The sequence below is a fragment of the Harpia harpyja genome, chromosome 19, assembly GCF_026419915.1.
Source record: "Harpia harpyja isolate bHarHar1 chromosome 19, bHarHar1 primary haplotype, whole genome shotgun sequence".
NCBI lineage: Eukaryota > Metazoa > Chordata > Aves > Accipitriformes > Accipitridae > Harpia > Harpia harpyja.
Window position 1 is genome coordinate 5,160,861 of NC_068958.1, and position 23,859 is coordinate 5,184,719.

The 23,859-nt window shown below is 45.7% G+C and overlaps 2 protein-coding genes across 8 annotated transcripts in view; one reads left to right on the plus strand and one right to left on the minus strand.

The window, feature by feature from the left end:
* Positions 1 to 4: 4 nt before the first annotated feature.
* On the minus strand, positions 5 to 16,105 carry GFI1B (growth factor independent 1B transcriptional repressor). 3 transcript variants are annotated; one of them, XM_052815958.1, is made up of 7 exons: positions 15,816 to 16,105; positions 10,324 to 10,448; positions 8,639 to 8,785; positions 7,815 to 8,077; positions 7,405 to 7,542; positions 6,777 to 6,942; positions 5 to 6,310 (listed from the first exon to the last, which is right to left on the minus strand). In XM_052815958.1, exons 2-7 carry the CDS (start codon positions 10,436 to 10,438, stop codon positions 6,132 to 6,134), a joined length of 1,008 nt encoding a protein of 335 aa, XP_052671918.1. In that variant the 5' UTR covers positions 10,439 to 10,448; positions 15,816 to 16,105; the 3' UTR covers positions 5 to 6,131. The 3 variants fall into 3 exon arrangements, with proteins under 3 accessions (XP_052671918.1, XP_052671917.1, XP_052671916.1); XM_052815957.1 differs by having other exon boundaries at positions 10,324 to 10,452; positions 15,816 to 16,102; XM_052815956.1 differs by lacking the exon at positions 15,816 to 16,105 and having other exon boundaries at positions 10,324 to 11,250.
* A 4,322-nt stretch (positions 16,106 to 20,427) lies between these two features.
* TSC1 (TSC complex subunit 1) overlaps positions 20,428 to 23,859 on the plus strand; it is a 28,830-nt gene continuing 25,398 nt past the window's right edge. For 2 of the 5 annotated variants that reach the window (XM_052814162.1, XM_052814161.1), the window contains exon 1: positions 20,661 to 20,751. The gene's annotated coding sequence lies outside the window, so the exon portion shown is untranslated. Of the gene's footprint in view, positions 20,538 to 20,652; positions 20,752 to 23,859 lie in introns of those variants that run through there. The other 3 variants (XM_052814159.1, XM_052814158.1, XM_052814157.1) reach the window with 3 other exon arrangements.

Below are 23,859 nucleotides of genomic sequence, written 5' to 3' on the forward strand. Positions count from 1 at the left end.
TTACCAGGGTTATTTGCATGGATGGGGGCTCCCTGTTGATGCCTGGGTGGCAGAAGCAAAGGGCTGACAGGCCTTTCCTGCCAATCTGTCTGTTGTTCAGATGAAGTGGTTGGAAAGTGCTCACTCTCCAGTTCTCTCTTTGGTTCAGGCACTCCGATAAGGCATGGGCTGTCCTATCTTGCCCTGGGAGCTGTTCCTCCTCCCTAACAGGCCCGCTTTGCCGGCTGACAGTTAGCAGCCGGCAGTGCTTGATAAACTTATCAGACCAAAGCTAAGCCCAGTGCATGCTCAGCTCCTCCCCAGCCTCAGATTTCCCCATTCGTAGGGACTCTGCTCTCTGCCTGCCTTGCCATCTGGTACGGTGAACACAGATCACCCTTCGGCCAACAGGTCAAAATCAGCCCAAGGACCAGATTGAAAAATGCTTGTATTGAAGCAACACCTTTAAAATGAGGGCATCAAGTGGGATGTTCGTAGCATCCATACCCAGGTCTACCTCTCTCCCTGGAATATTGCTCACCGGTGGAAATGCTGCACATGGCTGGTTTATCCTCTCGGTGTTTCTGCTTGCCCTGTTTCTCTGCTCATCTGGCAGTTTAGTGGTTTTAATGTAGGGGTCTCGCTGTGCACGCTTAGAGGATTTCTTTCTAAGCCAGTTACAGAATTAGGTTGCTTTGCCGAATTAAGTTTCTATTGCTCGTTATTAGTATCGCAGTAGCACTTGGGCGTTCCAGCCGAGATCAAGGCTCCATTGTGCGAGGTGCTGTATGTAGAAGATAAGGAGGGGCAGTCCTGTTCCTGACTATCTTACCGTTGAAATAAACAAGTGAAATGAAGAGGAGAGGGGGAATTATCCTCCTCTCACAGATGGGGTGAAGCTTTCTGTGAGCTTCACAGTGTGTTGAACAACTTCAGAAATCCAGCGCTCATGGCTTGCCTGAGGTCATGCAGGAAACGTGTGACAGATCTCAAGTCTCGGTTCAGGGTTGCAGCCTTAAGATCAGTGTGTCCATGGTGACTGTTAGTTAAAAGATGGTGGGTCAGGAACTCTGCAGGGATCTGCATTTTCTTAGGTCTCATCCAGCACAGAGGCAACTGACTGATTTAACTGTCATTGAATAATTTTGGTGTGGCTGTTCTGGGTTGTATTCTCCGTGTGCATGTGCTATTCCAGGGCAAAAGTGGAAAAACATCTCTGCTTTGTGAGCAGAATAAGTGATAAAAAATTGTGTGGGGCGTGCTTTTTTTATTCTGTAGCAGCCTTGCAGGTCAAGCTCCCTATCTGTTCCCAAGTTAGGCCCTTAACGGCAGGCAGGAATGTTCACAAGGAAACGTATGTATGCAGCTATTTCTGGGAGATTGTCTAAAGCTTTCAGGTTTCCCCTTGTGTGCTGTGCTGATGGGTTAGAACTAACCTGCTGGTGTGTCCCCATCACCTACGGCTGTGTGGCCCTGGGGGAACGACCTGCTGCGAGGACAAGGGACTCTGCTCTTATCTTTTTTCACTGAAAATGCTTTCTCAGGAGGTCTAGGGCAGGAAGCAACTGGACTCAGCGAGTAATTTTTTTTCCAATAAAACATGTACCCAACTGGAGCCTAATTCTTCCCTGTCCTTCCTCTCAGCTCCTTTCAGGCCTTCCCTAACCATTGCCAACACCACGTGAAAACTTCAGGGTTTTGCCTTCTTTATTATTCCACTCCATGGAGGTTAATACAACCTGAAGATAAGCTCCAGCATAATGCTGTGCTAGCTGGGAACACACCTCTGCTTCCTGCAGGTGTTCTGTGCCTCTGTCTTCATTAGGAAGAGAAAGATGCATCCTGTGTCCAAACTTAAATCTACCCTTGATCATAGTATTTCTGGGCTGCTGCTCTCAGCGCCTGAAGGCTGTCTGGAAGACACAGAGGCACCTCTCTCCTTCTGACAGATGCCCAGGGTTATTGCTTTGCATGTCCCTCATTTGCTAAACAAAACAGCCCAAAGACCAGGATTTTCTTTCCCTGGCAATAAAGGGAAGAAGGTGTGAAGAGGACTGGGGAAGTGCAGGATACAGGGCGGGCTCAGAGAGAGGCAAAAACAATCAGCTCTTTCTTCAGCCACAAAGATTAGTTGAGATTTTGCTTTTTGTTATCTGTTTCCTTGATTGACTGACGAGAATATTTTTTTGATGCAAGGGGACATGGTGGGAAAGGGGTTGTTTCCAGAGTGGTCAGAACTGGGGAAGATTTGCATGGCTGGAGAGCGAGGCCAGGTGTGTTTGGAGTTGGTGACGACCATGGCCTGATCCTGACAGGTGCTGAGCATCCCTGGGTAACCCTTGTGTGGATTCAGTAGCTGCAAGGATCAGGGAAGCCCTTTGCCTGCTCCATGCAGCAGGCCTGCCCGTGGCTGGTGCCGTGTTGGGAGGGGAAGGCTCTCCCCCAGCCTGGCGTGGCGAGGTTTGGGGAATGCCAGAACTGCTTCCTTCCTCGCTCCTTCACCTGCATTTCCAGAGCTTCAGGGGGTGCAGATGAAAGCCCGGGGAACCATGCAGGGTGCCGCTGTTTGCTCCGGAGCAGAGCCAAGCTGGGTCCTTCCATCCTCTTCCTCGGGAAACGGCTCTCCCTGATCAGGGGTTGCAGTGAACAAGGGGCTGTGGGGCTCTGCCTAGTTTTTCTTTTGGGTTGCTGACATCCATAGTCCTAAAGGAAGGATGGGGCTCAGGCAGTGTTACCCAGGGGTCTGAAAGTGGCACCTTGTTACTCTGGGGGAAGAAACTGTAGTGCCTTAGTGGCAACTCTAAGTTAATTCCCTCTGCTCTTCCTCCCGTCCCAGGTCACCTCCTGACTCTGGCTGTACTGTCTCACAGGTGCCTTTGCCAGCTGGCCTCCATCCACAGCCTGTGTTTCTGGAGATACACTCCCAGTGCCTGTGGGAGTGGGTCAGCCTGCCCCCCCCCCAGGTTGCTTTGGCCACAGACATGTTTTCCTGAGCATGGCTCTGCGGCAGCACGCTGCCTAAGGCCATCCCAGTGTGTTTCTCTACTTGCTGCCCATCCATCTAAAGCAGTCCTTGCGTCTCCTGGGGATGTGCTCTCCAGGCTCCTCACAAATGTAAGTGTAAGGCTGACACTGTCTTCTCCAGTGTAACTGCTCTTCAGTAATCTCTGGGCTCAGAAATCGCAAAAATGGTGAAAGCAGCTGCCTGCCCTAGAGTCCTGGGGAAATAAAAGACAGGACTGGGGTGATCTGTGCTTTGTTAGGAGGGAGAAGCAGGCTGGAGAAGCACAGCCTTAGGACAGGAGACCCCAGCTGCCCGTTGAAGGTTATACCTCCTCTGTACCCTGGAAATCAAAGATAGGAATGGAAATCTAATGGATACAGTAGCCCTTGTTCAGCAGGCTCAGAAGAACCAGCTGTCTGATTTGTTTTTATGAGCGGTTTTACAAGCAGTCTTGCCACAGTGCTGATCAGTGTGTGCCAGCACTTCCCCCCCCCCCCCCCCCCCCCCCCGAATGGCCAAAATTGGGGAGGTTCAGATGAGTCAGACACACCTGCTGTCCCCAGGACACAGACAGGGAAGTCTGTACTGGTGTGCCCGTGTGTTTTGGGGCTGGAGGGTATTCACTCCTGAGCAGTTCAGACGCTGACATGCTCTTTAAATTATTCTGTTTGCAGATTTGTGGGGTACAAGGGGAATAACAACACAGTTTTGGCAGCGGTTTTAATAAGCTGAAATTACTTTACCTTGAGTAAGGCTTGTGCATGTGTACATGTGTGAGAGCGTTCACATGTGTGTGCGTGCATGCCTGGTGTCATGGTCAGGAGCTGGGGACCAGTTCCCTAAGCCCAGTTCCGTCACAGGTTATACACCTTCCCTGGGAGTCCCTGTCCTGACCAGGTTCTGGCATGACCCAGGAAAGGCCAACAGAGTTTTAATGGGGGCTTCGGTAACACCATCTGCTGGTACACAATCCCGTGTCATCTGATGTGGTTGTGGTGGCACAGCCCTCTTGCTCTGGAGAGCTGACTTGCTGCCTGTCTGGGACTCTGCACGAATCTGTCTCTGAAGATCAATGTCCCCTGATCCCAGGCTTTGAGCGTTGTTCGTGGCTGTTCTGTAGCCAACAGGCCCCTGCTCCCTGGATCTGACTTCTTTCATGTCTAAGTTTGGGAGCTTTGTTCCTGATGGGAGCCCTGTTCTGCATATGAATTTCCATCTTTAGTTCCACTTGAACTGTATGGGCAATGTTGTACTCTTTCCCTTCTCCTTTGCCCCTCCATCCCCACTGCCTGAATCTCCAGAGTGAGGTGTATATATATATTTCATTTCTTGAAATGGATGGTTTTAACATGAAATACACTGTGTTAGCCCAGTTACCAAGAGGGAACAGATTTATCAGATAAATCCCAGCAGGCCTGTACATGTTGTCACTGTCTGGTATAGTGCAATAAAAATATACATTAGAATAAGTATAAATACATATTTACAGTGTACAAGTAAAGCCAGGAGTACAGACTCTGTTTTGAGCTTCCAGAATGCATATTAACAACTAACAGCTTAGGCACAGCATAAAACAGGGGCAACTACATTTTAGGTCTTAGAAAAATGGCTTTGGATTTACAGCAGTGTAACTGAGGGTAGGACAGACCTCTCCTGGCAGTAAATGAATTTTCCACTTGGATGTTTCTTCTTTGCCCGTGATGGCAGCCTTCCTTCACAAGCATTTGGAGTGAAATGGCTAGTGCCACAGCCTGTTCTTCAGGCTGCTTCCCACCAGTGTCGTTGTCCAAGGCCATGTGTTCAGGGATGTAGTTACGGAGTGGGCTGTGTGCTGCTACAATGCCCTGCTTAACTGAAAGCGCTTGGCTTTTTAATGCTATAATAATACTTTGTCCTTCCTGTTAAGAACTCAAGGGACTCTACAAACCTGAGTGAATGACTCCACATCACCAGGAGGGGTGGAGAAAAAAGCCCAGTGCAGTGACTTGCCAAAGGTTATATAGTGAGAACTTAGAGCTTGGAGGGAAACTGGCTCTTTACTTGTTCCAGTGCTTTGCTTCAACCCCTAGACCTGGAAAAAGGAGGAAATACCACTTCTCTGTATAATATTTGTAAGGTACTTGCATACTATGCCAATGTGTACAGTCTAGATCACTTCCTCCTTTAAGAGTCGCTGGAAAGCAGAACTCTGGCCCTCGACATTGATATCCAAGGGCCATTCCTGACCATACAGTGACACAGGATTGCCCAGGACAGCTCCAAGTTGGTATGTCCAGCATGCAGTGAACTATTGTGGGACATACCAGCCTGGATTCCAAGAGCAGCCAGTCTCTCTCGCATGGTACTGAGACATGGGGCTTGTTAGCTTATGCCTAGTGCTGTGACTTGGCTCTTCCTGGAGCTTGCTTGGTTGCCACTAACCCCGGGATCTCCGCAGCATGGTACGTATGAGGAATGCATTTAGAGACCCCTGCTATCAGCTAGGGATAGGAGCTGTTTTTTCAGTATTTTCCTCCCACTCCAAGCTAAAAATACAACACAGTTAACTTGTCATTTGATCACAGTAAATGCTCCGCTGAAAGAAAATTACTTTAGGTGTCTGTTGCCAGAATTTATGACCTGGGCAAGTCTCTGCAGAAGCCCTGTCCAGGTTGAACACAGCTCACTGAATGCAATCTATTTGCATGCCCTAGCCTTATCTTCCTAACCATCAAAGCAGAACATGGTTACAGCACTAGCTTGGCACAGATTGTTGCTGCCATTAGCCCAGGAGTTCCCACCTCGCTGCTGGTCAGTCTGATGAACTGGATTCTGCACACGGTGTAAATCCAGAGTAAAGGTGATCTTGGAGGAATTTCTCTGGATTTGCACTTGAGCAGGTGATGTCAGATCCGGGCTGGTACCTGCTGTAATTGAAAAGTGAGAGCTCCCACACATTTCTTTGTCACCTACTGGGATGTGCAAGGCTTTGGAGTGCCAGAACACCAAAGCCAGTAACATGACTTTTCCAGTCCCCAGGGGAACATAGGATGCTATATGAGCTTTATGAGGTGGGCAGCCACACGCTGGATGGAGATGCCAGGGAGATTCTTCTTCCCTGGAGCATGCACTGGCAGTGGGAGCTCCAGAAGACACCTGGAGCCGTCCCTCACTTGAGACTGTGTTGGGTCTCTCGGTGCCTCCGTAGATCCACTTTGCGCTGGAAGCCCTTGGCACAGAGCTCACAGCTGAAGGGCTTGAAGCCTGTGTGCTTGCGGCTGTGAGTGATGAGGTTGGAGCTCTGGCTGAAGGCTTTGCCACATACCTGGCATTTGTGGGGCTTCTCCCCTGCAGGGCAGAGAAAATGGTAAGAAACACTTTAACAGGTGAGAGAAGGGAGGTAGAAATGCCCTTTAGTAGACTCAGACCTCACTGGCTATGCTTAGGCATCAGGGTGCTGCCAGCCCAGCTGTCGTGCTAATGTGTCTGCACTCTGGTTCAGCACCAGAGGGTGAAAAGAACCAGAGGCAGTCCTGTCCAGCTGTGCGACCCATGCCCTGTCTGCATCCAGGGCTGGGTACAACCATGACATGCACTGAAGGCTGGTCAATAACCACCTCCTGGTCACACTGAGGACATGCATCTCAGTGATGCTTAGACCTTCTGCTGTCTTACTGCACAGAGAAGAATGACTTTCCAGTGCCTCTGGACACTGATCCCTGGTCCAGTATCTCTGTGTCTGGGGACTATATATGTGTATTAACATGATGGATTCTAATTTGCATTTTCTTATTGGGAATATTTTGTTTCTCACCGGTGTGGATGTAAGTGTGTTTCTTCATATCCGACTTCTGGTGGAAGCGCTTGCCACAGTACTGGCAGGGATAGGGCCGTGTGTCTGAATGGATCAGGAGATGAGTGGAGAGGGTGGAGGAACGTTTGAATGTCTTCCCACACATCTTGCACTCAAAACTTCTTTCCTGTTAGGGAAAGAAAATCATGGGATGTATGTGGCTGCAAGACATGTGACAGAGCTTGAAGAGTGCTAAGACTGTTAAGAATAGTAGATTTGATAAGCAAATCTCAGCTCATGGACTGACGTGCTAGGTGCAGCACAAAGAGAATGTGGGGAGGGTTGCTTATGGAAATGGATTACATCTCGTGATCCAAACTCCTGCACCCTTTAGGAGGAGGCGAGGCACAGAAGAACCAGTAGCAACGATCCTCCCCTCCCATCCAAGGTATTCTCAAGGGCAGTCTGAGATTTGTGAGACCAAAATCTATGGTCTTCAGAGCTCCTATCATTGTCATTGGGTGCTACAGGAAAGCCATCACATTTGTAACCTAGGAAATGTCGCTTCCTTTATAACAGAGTAAGCAACAGCTAAGGTCCAACACTCATAAGCTCTGGAGAGCTGGTTCTTTGGAAACATGCTGCCCACCTGGGAGTGAATATTGGTGTGCTGCTCCAGGCTTACAGCGTGTCCAAAGGTTTTGCCGCATACTTCACAAGCAAAAGGTCGGGTCCCACTGTGAGACCTTCGGACATGGACCTCCAGTCCATGGGGAGTGGAGAATACCTGCAAAACAAAATGCCAGTGATTTTTTTGGCATGAGGCAGCTGTGCCTCCATCTCTGTTTTCAGTTCCTTCTCTTTCTTTGATTCTTCCCTCTCATGGGCCATGTGAACTGCATCACTCCTAGTGCCCTTGTCCCCTAGTCAGGAGAAAAAGTAGGTACCCATTTTGAGCCGCATGCATTGCACTTTGGTGTAACCCAGTGAAATGCTGATGTATGCAATGAAAATCACTCCAGCCCCTCCCCATCCCTGAGGCTCTCCTCTGTGGCACACCTTGTTGCACTTCACACAGTGGTAGGTCTCCATGTCCGAGGAGTAATGCATGCTGTAATCCAGAGGGGGCTCGGTGCTTGGCAGGAGGTGGCTTCCGTACAGGCTAACTGGGTGCTCTAAGAGGGCTGACTGCATGGTAGAAGACATCTGTCGGTAGCTGTATGGCAAATGGAAAGCATCCCAAGAAAAGCCGGTTTTGTAGAAGGTAGGGGTGCTTGTCGTGTTACTGCAGTCTTTGATCTGCAGACCTGGGATGGCCATCTCTGAGTTTGCAAAGGAGAGGGAGAAGTGAGTGTCATGCCATTGCCTGCAGCTGGGCACCAGTAAAAAAGTTCCCCAGGTTCCACTCCCCCATTTAATGTCTTGCCTGACCTTGGGAGTTGCAGTTGGTAACTCCTCCTCCTTTGATTCAAATCCTGATCCCCATACAAAGTTCCTATTATGACTTTGATTTCAATCTGAGGAAATTTTATGGGAGAGGGGATGCTAAGGGAATATTACCCCCCCTACTAGCCCTGCTTCGTGTGGTGTTTGAACAAGTATCATGTGGACACCTGCCTTGGCCCATATAGCACAGAGCTCCATTAGTCCTTGAAATTTGGAGGCTCACTCATTGGGAATCATAGCGTCATCCTTCAGAGAGATGCTGATCTAGACCAGAATCATAAAGGGAAATACAGAATGCTCTTGATGAGCTCTGCCTGGGACAAGTTTGACTGTTGATGTCAAAATAAGAGCTGCCATTTACTGAAAATCCGGACCCGCTTGTCCATAAGCCAGCCCAGCCCTGACCTCTTTTGCAATTGTGGTCTTGGGTAGCAGACCTTGAGCTGAAGGGCCTGGCAGCATCCTGCTCAGGTACTGGACAGGGACACTTTCTTCCTTCAGTTCAGATGGGTCCTTTTCTTGTTTTGGAACCAGGCATTCTAGGTCCTGTTTCTTGGTATCCTCCGGTGTCTTGTCTCCTATGGCTGTAATCACACAGTAGTGTCACAGTTAGTTTATTCTAGCTGTTAAGAGTCTATTAAGGTGAGTTTTGTACTTATGTATGAACTCATGCTTGGCTACATGAGCCCGTGCTCAATTCCCTGAATAAGTGCAGAGTGGTGCAATCAGCACGGCAATCAAGGTCTGCCCCGTTGCTGACAAAGGGAAATTCCAAGCAAGATGAGGTAGGCAAGGTAAAGGGGGGTGGGAAGAAATGATAGGACACTTGATACCCTATATAGTTAGAGAAAATTAACTCTAGAAGCCACATGTCTGTAAGAATCATTTCCCCATTTAAAATAATTTTCGTTTGTGTGAGTAACTAACAATCACTAACTTATTAACCTCCCCACCCCTCTCCTAAGAGAGTTCAGTATTGTTAACCTGAATTTATGGACAGCCACGTAGGGAAGCAGAGAGGGGAGGTAACTGCTTACGCAGTTGCAAAGGTGACCACAGAGCCTTGTCTCCTCCTGCCCACACTCCCGTTTCTCCATGCTTGTCCCAGCCCTTAAAGAGACCGACCAGCACTTGTTAGAATTGGACTTTATAGTAAGAATCTAAAATGGACAGAGGTCCAATACATGTGCCTCCTTTCTGCTAGAGATGGGACTGGGCTGCTGAAGGACAATATTCACCTGTTGTCCAAACCCTCTTGTGTGCCAGAGAAACACAACAAATGGCCAAAGGATGATGGCAGGAATTGAAATTAAAATGTCACCTCCTTTCTTTTTTATCAAACTTATCATAGGGCTGGACTCTAATTTGATAGCCAGGGCTAGAACAAAGGATAAGTTGATCCTAGATTTGAATAAAGAAAATTTGAATGGTGCCTGAAAGAAGAAGATAATTGACCTGGCCCTGCCACTGCATGGATGGCTGTGGGAGAGCATGAACAGGAGCAGAGGGAGGACAGCAGGCGGAGGCAGAAGCAGTGTTTGTTGGTGTTAATATAGTATATAGCAGCTGGCCCTTCACCTCTAAGTGTGTAGGACTCCTTTCACAGTCACTGTTAGGGTATCACTAGTATTTGCTCACTCTAGCTGTAACTTTCCTTGCAAATCATCAGGAGGAGGTGGTAACACACTGAGGTAGAGAAGATGTAGATCCAGAGAGAATGTGGGCAGCGAACATAGCAAGCTGGAGATCGAGGTGGCAGAGTTGTGAGTTTGTAGAAGACTGACAACCAAGTGCAAGCTCTTTTCCCAACTGTTAGTTGCCTGAAGTTAGCCATCTTTCCCAAACGTGACCAACTCCACACGGCAATCTTATATCTCAAACGTCCCCAGCAACCCAGCAGGAAACAAAGGGAGGATCTAAATTTGATTTCAGTGGGACAGTGTGGATTTAGCCTAGAGAAAGAGGGCACACTGTAGGGGAACAGCTTGTCCTTAGATTGACATCCCTGTGTGGAAGCCCTTAGTTGCTCTTTGGCTCACTCATCCTACTCCCTTAGCTTGCCCACTCAATTATTAATTTGCCTTAGTGTGTTCTTAGAAGCCCAGTGGATGGATTAACTCACCAGTGAAGGGAGAGGTTATTGGATCCCACATGAGTATAGGCAGGTCATCTTCCACAAAGCGGTGCTGATGATAGGTATGAGCCTTTTTGCTCTTCACCAAAAAAGAACGTGGCATTTTCCATTCACTGCCTGGGCAGAAACACAGAAAAACAGCAGGTAAATCTCTGTGGTTTGGGGGGTAATTTCTCATTTGTTTCCCCAGCACATCAGCCCTGTATGCAGCAGTGATGAGAATTAAAACTCTTCAACTAGGGAGACAGAGTTCATCTCAAAGGTCCCTCCAGCCAACTGAAGAGCAGGGAGTGGTTGTGTGCGTTTAGGCGCCTGATGGATCTCAACTCTGGGGAAAACACATAGCTGTGGAGGGGGCTAAGCAGAAAAACTTACTGTGAGATAGTCTCTGCCACTGAATGTAGAGATGGGACGGCAGATTGAAGATTGGATTGCAGATTACAGTATACTCCGTAAAAATTACACTTCACAACCTACTCCTAGGTTGAGGCAAAGAACTACTGCTATCTTTATGTTGTAGGTGGAAAAACAGAGGCACGCTTAAATTGGGTGCTGTGTTACAGACCAAAACTGGGCCTGTGGCAAAGGTACATTAGCAGCCAGGAGCTCTCTCTTGTAGCTCTCTGCTCTGGCTACAGGACACAGTGCATCTCTGACCTTAATCTCCCTGAGAGGACACAGTGGGGACCATGGGTTGGAGATCACCCCTTTGAGAAAGGGTCTTAGTGTTTGTATCGCACCTAGAAGAGCGCAGTCCCAAGCCATGATATGGGCTCCTCTGTGAAATTGCTATACAAATAATAATTATAGAAAAAACATCAATAGGAGAGACACAGCGGAAAATCCCCACAGCCATGATGTGTGGTGGGTTTCCTTGTTGGCCGTAGCTTGAGTATTTTGTGTTCTGGCTGACCAACAACAGTCAAGCAGAGGCAGAGCAGAAGTGCTGGGTGAGAGAGGTTACCTTTTGGATCTGACTCAAATATCATAGACCGTTGAAATGACGGGTTAGGAACAAACATAAAATGCTGAAATTTAATCATACAAAATTCTCCTGCAATGCATCTGTTATCTTTACTACCCAGAACCCAGCCCGCCCTGTGCCCTCTCCCCATGGCTACTAACTGTTCTCATGTAGGCAGTATGACAACAGGCCTAATGCTCTGTATGGCAATATCAGCTGGTGCCTTATTTGCATACATATTTGCATTTTCCCTTGGAATTGTTCAGGATAGTAGCAGCAAAAGCAAATGTTGCTATATTTCATATGTAAAGTCAGCAGTAAGTCCTGGCTTTCTGTTGATGGGAAAGTGCAGTATTAAGTTTTGTTTTTTCCTGAGAGCAGTTGAAGTGTAGCCTACTTATTTACTAAAAAAACCCCAACCAAACCAAAGTTTGCTCCTGTTAAGTAGGAATGACCTGAAGTGTCTGTGTAAGTCAGGACAGAGCAGTGTGGGCTCCTGGAATCCCAAACAGCCAGGGATGGAAAAGGTCTGCTCCCTAGGGTGCAGAAGTGCCCATGCTATCCCTGCATGCTAAATATAATTACATAGCCCGGTGGTGTTTTGTTTAAAGGTCCGAGGGCCATGTTTACAGTGGTGCCTATGGCTGCAGGTATGTGTATGGTGGAATTCACACAGCGAGGTCTGCTGTGGACAGGTGGATTGCCAAGCCCACTGTTGTTGGTGAGAGTCAGGTGCTCACCAGCCCAGCTGCCTTTGGAAATGCAGTTGTAGCTGTCTAAATCCGGTCCAGGATTCCCACTATTTCTTCTATGACTTCAGGGATAACTCTTGGTGTCTCTAGCCATTTTTTCTTCTGAAATGACTCACCTGTTTTTCTTTGCCTGTTTCCAGGAAATTTGCATATAACTTGAGATGAATAAGAGAAAACAGAGGCCAAGACTAGATTTGTTAATTTAATTTTAGAAAGAGGACAAAACAGCGCTGAGAACGAACTGTAAGTACGCACTTGAGGGAAGGGGCACTGAAGTACGTTGCTGTATTTGCTGTCCTGTAACTCTCTAATGAGGTTCCTTCTAAGTATAGTAAAGTGTATCTCTGCCTGGCGAAAGGCTGCGGGCACAGCAATACCTCCAGCTTGGTACAAACACGGGAGTGTTCTGCAGTGGTTATAACCCTTTTAGTAGTGTGTTCTGCTTAGCCTGTGCACCTTGCATCCTAGCAGAAGTGCTTAGCTCAGAGGGTCTCACTGCTCTTGGTCAGTCCCAGATGGGGTGTCTGTGCATGGAGCTGCACTCTGCAATATAGACGTGTCCCAAGTTAAAAGTCCTGCCACAAACCCTTGATACATGGAATTTCAACTCATGTCAAAGGGATTTTCCCATATGGTGGGGCAGGACTGTGTCCACAATGGAGCGTATTCATACCAGCAAGCTTTAGACACCGGATTTCTCTGCCTGAATTAACCAGTTAATTTCCCTGGGCTTCCTACACAGTGGAGGAAGAGGCTCCGGCAGTGGATAACTCTGAATGTAGGGTGAGAGCCTGCACCCAGCAGTGCCAGCTGGAAGGGTCACCGTCCCTGCCCATGGCTTGAGGACTCCATGGCATTAGCCAGACAGCTTAGCCAGGTAAATTAGAGGTTGGAGATGGGTGGCATAAGCAAGCGTGCAGTGTTTTATGGTAGTACCCATACACTAAGTACACAGAGGCACTAAGTACAGCCCCTCTTTTCTGACGGTGGTCGAAAGTAGGTGCATGTGAATCGAGAGGATTTTTCTGGATGTGTTTGCCCCAGCATATGTAAAAGTCAAATTTGGTCTAGTATCTTGACTGCTGATAAGGGCCTCTACTGAGCACAACAATCTTTAATGTACTACTGAACGTTACAAAAGGAAGTTACCTTCCCCCACCCCATTTTACAGAGAAAACAGGAACTGGGAGCCCAAAGCATAGTTAATTAACAACTGCATTGGACCGTCTTTGTGATTCACACAACTGGGTTAGAGGAAAGCTAGAAGCACAGATTGTGAGAGGAAAAAATACTATCTCTCCTTGAAACTCAAGATTATCAGTAGCAAGTGATCAGTTGCTACTAATGGCTAACTATATTTCACAGGGAAAGTAGTGCTATGGATAACAGACCCTGCTACATCTTAAAGTCCTTGAAGCTTCTGACAGAATTTAGCTTCAACCCTTTGCTAAAAATTAAACTTTATTTTTATGGAGTCTGTTTTTGCCAGGCCCTGTGGCAGCAGTTTCTACCTTAACTGGCAAGTGCACAAGGGAGTTCATTGCTTGGGCAGGAGTGCCTACCCAAAATGGAAGTGTCGTGGCATTTTTTGGATTCAATACAGGATATAAAATCAGTAGCTGGCTAGAATTGACATTCTTATTTGTTTGCCATTCAAGTAGCTGTACAATAATGTTGTAGTAATTTGCCCTGAGGAAAAGACAGCCAAACAGACCCAAGGGAAAAAAAACCTGCTTCACTATTTTTGGGTACCTAACTTGAAGCACCTTAGAAGGGCTTCTTTTACCAGTTATAAATTCCCCATTCAGATCTGAAAGTGGACCCAGTATTTGCATGTTCCCCTCCTATGTTCCAACTCAAAGTTCCTTCATCCTCAGTGACGCTCTCTAGTGACTTTGCAGAGTATCATATGTAAAACTAAAGTAATATTGGAACACTGGAGATTGTGCAAGAACCAAATTAAAAGGCTTGGGTTTTTTTAGGGGGTGGTTTCTGACTTCAGGATCCTAATTTCACTTGATCCTATGTTCCTTGTGAAGCCCTAACTCCTACTTCACTGCATGGCAGCTCACAGTACCCAAAAATACAGGATTGGGCCCTTCGATATAATTTAGAAGAAATTCATATTCTCACTGAATTAGATTATGGAGCTGTCCTCTCTGGTTCCTTCAGTGAAATGATTCATAACATGAAACACCGTATTTGGGAACAGGTGTTTGCAAGATTGTGCCACGCTGAATCAGGAACCCAATTTGCAGCGTAAGTTCCATTCTACAGCTTTCATTTTTCTCTAAATTCAAGTAATCCTGTTTTTGAATTTACAAGGGTAATTGTAGAGATGAAACCCTTTTTCCCACTACACTCAGCAGAAATACTTAATTTTAACTTGCAATTGATATATGTCTTCATATAAGTTAATGAGTGTACAAAGTTTTAGGCTAAAAGAGGCTTATTTCCTTCCCATTGCTTAATTTATATTTAAATCTTAATATTGCTTTTTTCTGTTCTTTCTGGCAAAGGTGAAGCTTCCAAAAATAAAGAATAGTTTGTCTTTCAGAAGGCTACATTTTGAGGAAAAAAGCACAAAACTGGCCATGACCTGTGTCTGGAATTTTTAAGAGCTCAAATAAAATAAGAGGCTTTATGGACTCCTGACTCTTTAAATATAAAGTCATATTAAAAAAGAATTTCACTTCTTTATAACAAAATTAATCATGTCTTCACTAGTCCACCCTTGCAAAAATGAAGGTACTTGGGGCAAGTAATTTGAATGTGGCTTTTTTTAGTGGAAAAATGAGCAGAACATTTTTAATTCCTGTGGTTAGACTGGGCAAATGGACATTATGGCAGGGGCAGCAAATTGTGGTGGAAATTTTGTCCAAGAAGTGGAACGGAAATGCTTGTACATCTGTAGTATCTAGAAAAAACATTTAGAATACAATTGCAGCATTTCTTCTTTAGAAACCTCTTTTAGCTCCTAGCGATGTTGGGAACGCCACTGGCTTTAGCAAACTTTACCTTAGGCTTCCATGGATAAATAGACTTATATAGTGCAATCTAACAAATTCTATATCCCCTTAATGTATAGATGCACTTACTGTGCGAACTTGCAAATCATTTGCTTTCCTGCTTAATGTCTTGAATCAATCTGCTGGTATATGAGGAGCATCTATAAATAGCTAATTCCATATGCTAAAAATCGTTACACTAATCAGCTTATACTTAGAAAGGATGGAAAAATAATAAAATAAAAGATAGATTTGAAGCAAAAATCCTAAACAGGAGAGACTGAATTCTCATCTAGCAAAACTGGCACAGATTAATTGATGTCAGCAGAGGTGTGCTGTTGCTTGAATTTAAAGGTCTGGCCTTGCAAAAGAGCAATTAAAAGGAAAAATATAGCATGCCCTCTCCGCAATGCTTAAGTACAAAAGTCTACACCTAGAAACTACTCCTTCTGCATGGAGCTTGCTGGGACACAGGTATCTGAGACCATTGTCACATCTTTTATATTTTGTTCTATTATTACCATTTTCACATGTGAGAGTGAAGTAAGTATATGGTATATAATTCAAATGAGTCGAACCTTTTAAAATTAAGTGAACCATTATCATAAAGGAATCCTCAGGACAACTGACTTACGCAGTGGAATATGTTACATATTTGCAAACACAAGCAAAGAAGAAGAAAAAGCTTAGAAAAACATATCAGAGAAATGAAAAAAACAATGAAATTAAAAGTGTTTAAAAGAATAAATCAATCACCTGTTTGGGGGACTTTGCTTTACTGGCTTCGCCTTGAAATCTCCCCAGACAAGCAAGACGTCGTCTTCTCTCTGGACTCCTCTTCCACTTTTTCACTTAGTCGCAGTCTGCTGAAATAGATACTTCTCCTTTTCTCTCTTTCTGTTTTTTTTTTTTGCCCCTGTTCCCTCCCTGATTTTTCAATCAGATTATTTGTGTCAAAATCTGGCGGTGAAGAAACAGCCAATAGAGAAGCAGAGCCCAGAAAGTATTTGCTTATCAAAACTTTCCAGGACTTTGAAAACTTGAAGAGAATTTGTGATGCCCAGCTCGAAACCCTAGGGGCAGCACCCTTCACTTTCTGGGGCAGCTTTGCCTTCTGCAGGAATACTCCTCTGTCATGTTGACAAAGAGCATGACACAGTGAAATAAGGTACCCAGCAGACATTTGTTATTTTGTATTTTCTTTAAAAAAAAAAAAAGCTCTTAAGAAACCTGTATTTTTACACATATTCATCCACGCATCATATCTTTCACAAACAGACACACCATCTGTCTCACATACACACACTCACATACTTCAGTCTCATAAACAAAACCATCTAGCACATATGCACAAAATTATTTTATTCCAGAATGGATCTTTTATCTCTCCAATTTCCAAGGAAAAAGGAATAAATACTTGCACAGTAATAACTGAAAAAGATGTGTGTTAATCAGCCTTCATTTTCCCAGGCATATGTGTGTGCAATCCATACATATTTTAGGCATTGCTCTATCTATATACAGCTGTATATAGGATATAAATATAGATTTAAGAAAGCTCATTAAGCAAGCTCATTAACAAGCATCTTTGCAAAAAGCTCTTGAAGAGCGATAATAAGAATTTGCACTTCTATCACTTGCTTTCAAAAAAGGTTTGAAAATGCATTTGCAAATGTGAAATAATTGACTGCTAAACCCCCCTGCAAACCCCCCTGTAATGGCAGGGTGGAAGGAGGGAGAAAGAAGCAGAGGCCAAGTGACTTTTCTCAGATCACCTTGTTGTTCTCTAGCAGAGGTGGGAACAGGAGCTGGAGAGCAGTGATTTTCTTTTCAGAATCCTTGGGCACAACTCTTATTTGGGGACAAACAAGGAGAACTGATGTCCCCAAATGCTTGGGGCTGGGTGGGAAGTAATTCCTTGATTTCATCTATTCTCTGATTATCACAATCGTCTTGACTGTGCAAGTGCATAGTGGCATGAGCTGTATGTGTCCTCGGTTATCCCCTCCTGCACTTACAGCATGCCCCATGCATGGCTGGAACTGGGACAGCAAAGATACTTTCCAAAAAGTTTATAATTTAAGACATATATAAGCATACATGCAGCTACTGAGTGCTGAGTACTGAGACATTGCCATCAGAGAAATGCCTTTATAGCATGGAGTTCTTCTGCTCCCCGTGAGCTTTCAAATGCATTTCACTGTTTTCTACAGTCAGTTGCATTAAACCAGGACTCAGTTGGGTCCCTTTTCCTACTGCAGCTCAGGGTAGTGAAAGCACCGGGAAGCAATGACCTTTTTTCTGCCCTCCAACAGGGTCAGCGGTAGGCTGGTGTTTCCTTGATGGAGCAGATGTGGTCCAGAGACACTTCAGATTCATAGCAGAGGTATTTTGCATCCCACCGTGGCAGGCGGTGGTGGCAGGCGTGCTGGCCTTAGCGCTCTCTGCCGGGACAGCCACAAGTCACAGCTCTTGTCATCGCACCCTGTCATTGCCCCATAGCACAGGACAGGCTGTGCAATGGGTTTTGATGCAACTCGGAGATAGGAGTGTAGGTTTCACCCACATTGAGAAAGATTCAGATTTTCATCTTAACCCATCTGTCATTTACTGAACATAATTAATTTTTGTTGTTTATAGAAGCAAACAATCCCTTTTCCCTCTCCCTCCTCCCCTCCTTATTTATCTAGCTGGGTTTTGCATGAAAGAAACGTTCCCAAGGCATTGTGCTAGCAAGCTGATTTGCATCCTCTTAAACACAGGCATTTGAAGGATTACATTTCCCACTACAAAAACAAGCATTGTAACAGAAAACCAAAATGTACATTGCAGCTTCAGGGTTTCATATGAAGACAGTTACAGGAATTAAACAAAACAGGAAAATGACAAGCTGCTGAAAGGACTGAGATGTTATTTTATGAAACATTGGAGCTGGCTTCTGCCAGCACCCCTGAGCACAGACTTCCCGTTGACATAAAGTGCAAATGGCTGCAGAATGTGGCTCTTAAACTAGAGACAGTAAAAGCAAGTCAGCCACACAAAAAAACCTACAGAAAACTAGTTGTGCAAAAAAATCTAATAGCATCTTCAGTAAAACCTCAATGGCTAGCTGATTTCAGAGGTGCTCCAAAGAGTACTGGGTACAGTTCTTTGGAGAAGGAGGATGACTACATCTCCCAGAGTCAGTAACCTATGCGTAAAGCAGCTGCAAATAAAACATCTGTATCAGCTGTTCTGCTTCCCCAAGTAGCCATCATCTCGCGAAGCCCAGATATAATTGCATACAAACCGATCCCTGAGATAATGGGCACAGATACTCTCTTTTATGACTATTATCGCTACACTAGAATGCCTGAAGAGAGATGGGGACGCTGCTGTGTCTGGTTCAGTTCTTGCCTGCCCCTTCACCCTTTATTTTACTTCAAGAGTTCCTATGGAGCAAATAGTTGCAGGATGGGAGCGCAGTCAGCTATCGCCTTGGCTTGTGTTCTTACTCTTCCCTGGATTTCTGTTTATGGCTCCTGTTAAACTTGTGACCTCTCCTCTCCATGGAAATCGCCATCAAAAGGCGATTTATAGAAGCTGAATTAAAAAAAACAGAGTGCCGGAGATGCATTTGGGGCTAGAAGGACCTTTGAGCTGACCCCGTGTGGTCATTCTTATTTTATGTTCTTCCTGTTGATATAATTTTCCCTGTTCTCTCTTCTTGTTTCAGGGCCAGCAGAGAACAGAGAGCTGCAAAGGGCTTATCTGGGCTCACATAGGCTTTTGCTGGCCCTGACCCACACGGGCTATGGTGTACATATGGCTATGTACAGCGAGTTCTGCTTGCACCCGAGGACAGTTTTGTTTTGTGCATTGCCATGAGTTCTTACTACAGCGTATGCTCCAGTGCATCCTAAGTAAATAATTAAATGTATAACTCAGTAATAATAAACCGGTTAATTATAGCACATCATGTCCATTCTAATGCAGTCGTCTTCCCTTTCAAATCTAGCAGCAAACCCCTCCTGTAGCATCCATGTTTTCTTTGCCAGCTTGAATGTTACAGCAATTACACAGTAAAATAACACGACTAATTGCTTCCAGCTCTTTTCTGAAGCTCATCCTAATTTCCACTCTTTTCTGTGGCAGATTAAATAAACATGTCTTCTGCACAGCAGGAAAAAATACCATCACTCAGTCCAGACTGTAATAAATATTAATTGCCAGGCACAAGGCAGGACTAGATTAAAAACATGCTGGCTCCAAGCAACTCTATCTCCTCCAGAAGCAGGATGACCTATTGCAGGTGCAGCATGAAGTAACTATCACAGCCCTGCAGGGATGAGAGCTGTCAAACACCACAACTAATGCCTCAGAAGTTAAAAATCAACTGATACTTCTCAGATGGGGTTCTAACCTGTTTTTATTTTCTTACACCTAGTTTCTACCTTGCAAACTTAGCGTCTCTGATTCCTACTAGCATCTGAGGACAATTCACATTGATTGAAGAGTTAGATCAGCAGCTTGCCAAGGACCCTCGGTGCATCCTCACTGAACTGCCCCTTCTTAGAGAATGAGACCCTGCCGGTCTGGGGATTGAAATGTTGAGTTGAAAACCTGTTGGTGTGGCATACAAAACTGAAGGCTGGAGAACCTGCCCTGAGGTAATTTCCATTCTTCTTTCCTGAACTCTAGAGTCTCCACAAGGAAAAATAAACCTTATCTAGAAGGAAGGATGAAATGTTTTATGTCATATAGTTGCTGCATTTCAGCAAAAAAAGAATCCTTGTCCATGGTTTGCATGAAGCATTATGGGGTCCAAAATGGGAAGAAAAAAATGAGCTTTGCATATTCATCAAGCAGAAAGCAATCCAGTTTTGGGTGCCTGACCTGGAGTTTCCTTCCAGGACTTCTGCGGTACGGACCACACCGCTGTCCCGTTAACGTCACTCCACACACACGAGAGGCACTTTTGAGACCGTTTTATTCCCTTTCGGCACATTCGGGCACTTAAAAAGCCTTTTCAGGCCGGCATCTGGCACCAGGTTCACGGCTGCCGCCGCACGGCAGCCTCAACCGGCCTGTCCCGAGCCCAGCCGACGCCCGCGGGCACCCGGGGTCCCGACCCACACCCCCGGGGCGCCGCGGGCGGAGGGCAAACAGGGAACACGGAGGGCCCTTGCCTCTGGGTAGGCCGAGCCCCAAAGCCGGGCCGCTGTCCCCCGGGCTGGCCGCCACCGTCCCCTCAGGCCGGGCCTTGTTTACCGGCCGCCGCCCGCTCCCGCCCCGCCCCGCCCCGCGTGACGTACCCGCCGCCCGGGGCTCCTCGCGGCACCGCCCCCAGAATCACGCGACCTCCTCAGGGCCGCATCGCTCCCGCGCCGAAGATACCTCCGCCGCGGGAGAACGGGTGGGCGCGGCGGCCGTCACCCTACCCCGACTTCGCCTCCCAAGGGGAGAAAGACCCTTGAGGGGGAAGAGAGGAGCGGGGCGGTGAGGGACCGGCGCGGCGTCGGGCGAGGGGGGGAAGTGAGGAGGGGAGGTGGGACTAGTTTTGTGCGGCGGAGGGATTCGAGGGGAGAAGCGGTCTGTGAATGGGAGGGGGAGGGGGAGGGGGAGGGGGAGGGGGAGGCAGGGCCAAGATGGCGGCGCCCTGTGGGTTAGAGGAGCCCTGAGTGGTAAACAGCTGAGGGGAGGAGAAGGAGAGGTGAGTGTGCTGGGCCTCCTCCTTCCTCCCCCAGCGGGGCGAGAGCGGAGGCAGACGGGGGGGGACGGAGAGAAGGAGGCAGAGAAAAGAGATGAGGGGGGAGGCAGGGAGAATAGGGCTCGGGGAGGAGGCGGCGGGAGAAAGAGAAGGGGCCGGGGGGATGGGGAAGGCGAGGGTAAAGCCTGATGGGGGGGGGGGCGGTGTTCCCCCCTCCGTCCCCTTTCCTTCCTTCCCCCCCCAACTTGCTCTTGGTCGCTACCCACCCCTGCGGTGGAGGGGCTGCCGGGGGTGGGGGGGTGGGCTGGGGGGCGATGTCCCCTCTAAGCCCCCCCCCCCCCCCCCGAACCAGCGCGCCCCTTGAATTTTGCGCGGTTTATCGAAAAAGGTTCAGCACCACCGTTTCAGACGCTGAGTAGCGATTTCCAGACTTGTCCTGCCTCAGTTACTTGCTGAGGAGGTTCCCTCGTCCGGGGTTAGGCGTTAAAGCAGTTGTTAAAAGTCTGTCCCCTTGGTGAGGAAGGCATTTCTTATTTCCTTGCTCGTGGGTAGGTAAGTGGAGTCAGGATGTTGTTTACTTCTACAAGAAAACATTTTGCTTCCTGTTATCACAAAGAACTTGGAAGACTGCAGTTCTGAAGTTTTCACCCTTTGTTTGCTATGGATGCAGCGTCTATCATTGTTTTATCAGTTTAGTCAGTGCTTCTCTTCTTATTGTTTGTTGTGTTGTTTTTTTGTAATGAGTCTTTTACAAGGCAATGAGTGAAAGAAAGAACATGCCTTAAAGGAGTATATGATTCAAAACCCGTAGGAATGACACAGAAAGCAGGATCAGGTTTTGTGTGCAGAACTGTTTCCAGATCTGCTGTTTCCAGAGAACCTTCCAGTGGATGCTAATACAGAAGGTTTTCATTCTTTGGTCTGATCCTGAAGTTTCTTGACATTGACTTCGGTGGCAAGTTGTTAGAAATCCATCATAATCGACGTGCTACTGAAGTGATGCCATTAGGTGGAAAAATTCCTCTTCAGTTTACATGTATGAACGACTAGAAACTGAATCTTTGAAAATTCAGGAAGTTTTAATAATTGGTGCAAGCATTGGGAATACATACTTCTGTTTGCAGTTGACTTGACTTTGCTAAGCAGCAATCAGGTACACTGCTTATCAGAAACGGCTATGCCACGTTTAAGCTTAAAGTCATGAGCTTAAAATCTTTTATTCAGTAAAATCCTCTTTTGGTTTGTTTTTGTTAGTTTGTTTGTTTGGGGTTTTTTAGTTTTTTAACAGCCTAGTCAACCCAGGACTAAATTGCCTTTATGGGGAGTTGCACAGACTTACTCAGGTGAAAATATAGTCGGACTATCTAATGTGTCATGAGATAAGCTTTAATTAAAATGATTTTATCTTTGGCTGTGTTTAATCCTGGCTCCTTAACTCTTTGTTACTTGAGAATTTACTTTTATGGTTACTAATAAAAAGTAGCATTATTAAGGGTTCACGAGTGAGATACACTGTCTAACTGCAGATGTTTTGGTGTTTAAACAAACATTTGACTTTAGTAAGTATTTGTAGCTTAAAATGAATGCTGGCCCTATTCAGACTGCTGGGATGTTGACTTGTACTGATCCCTGAAATTCTTGAAGCTGCCAAACACCTTATATGAGCTGGTGATGTCATTACCAAAGTCAGTCTCTAAGAACCGAATAGCTTATAACATACACGCCTGTGCACGTGCATGCACAAACATACATACATATGTATCTTTGGAAAAGATACCTTCTGTAATAAGCAAATCAAATAATCAGAGCACTTTTTAATGGTGGAGGCAGGGGAAGGGTACTAGATTTTCTGGCATGTTGCAGACTGGTGTATATTTTTTGAAAGAATATTATAGCTTAGGATCTTGGTCTGCTATGTAGCTGCTATATTTTCGTGTAGTTTAATAAACATAATGAGGACAAGTAATAATACTTCCTTTTTAGTATAAGCGTTTCTTTGGGTAGCACGTTAAGATACAGAGCAAACTTCTTGCAGTGGTTAACTGGTATCACTTTCCTGGGTGTTGTTATTTTTTTGTTTTAATTAAAAAGTTACACATCATTTGGTATTGTTCTGTGTAATGCCTACTTTAATTCTTGGAGTAGTTAAAATGCCTCAACTGAGTACACTAGGTAGTTTGCAGTGGTTTCAAGATTTACTGAATTGCAGCCTAACTCTTTGAATTGCTTAAAGGTTTCTCTTGGTGGCAAAAAAAACCTGCTGCAGAGATTTAGGAGTTTTGCTCCTTGTGATACTGCAAAGTCTAGAGCTCTCTGCTTATGTGTTCATGGTTCTAAAAAGGTTCCTAGTTGAACTTATTTTCCTTGTGTACTGTTAATTGAATTGACATAGAAAAACAGTGCTTGGTCTTATTTATTTTCTATTAATATATGCAGTTGTGTATAAGGAATTGAAATGATTCCCTTTCAGGATAGTAACTGGCTTGTTAGCATGGCTTCTGCCAAAGGGTTAAGTGTCAGCTCTACCATGTTTGGACTTTTTTTCGACATCTATTGCTTTTAAACAATTTTCCCTCTGATGCGTAGCAATTAGCACAGTGTATTAGCACAGCATAGTTTCAAAAGAATCTTAAAAATTGCTGAATATTCTTCTCTCTCTTTGTTTGGGGTTCTTGGGGTTTTGTGATCTTCCTGTTCCTGCATCAGTTAAGCACCTGTAACAAAGTACAGGAGAATGTATATAATATCGAGTTATAACTATAAATAATTATTGAGTTTAGGAATGGGGTCTCGTATCAGATCTTAAAATAACCAGACAAATATGGACTACTAGAAGAAGCCAGACACCTTCACTCTTTAAAAATGGATAAATAAATTGTACTGCCAATTCAGGTTGAACTGAGGTTTAAAGTGTTTAGAGTTATTATTTCTGGGTGGTGAAAAAGGGAATGAATGATCAGCTGCTTACTCTTCTATTGCCACTAGTGGTTTTTCTCCCTACTGTCACTTTTCATTCATTGCTTATGTCACTTGTATAATGACAGTGTTTAGTTTACCTGTGAAGAAAATACAAAATTGAGAATTGTTAGGAAATATAAAACAGGCTTGGAT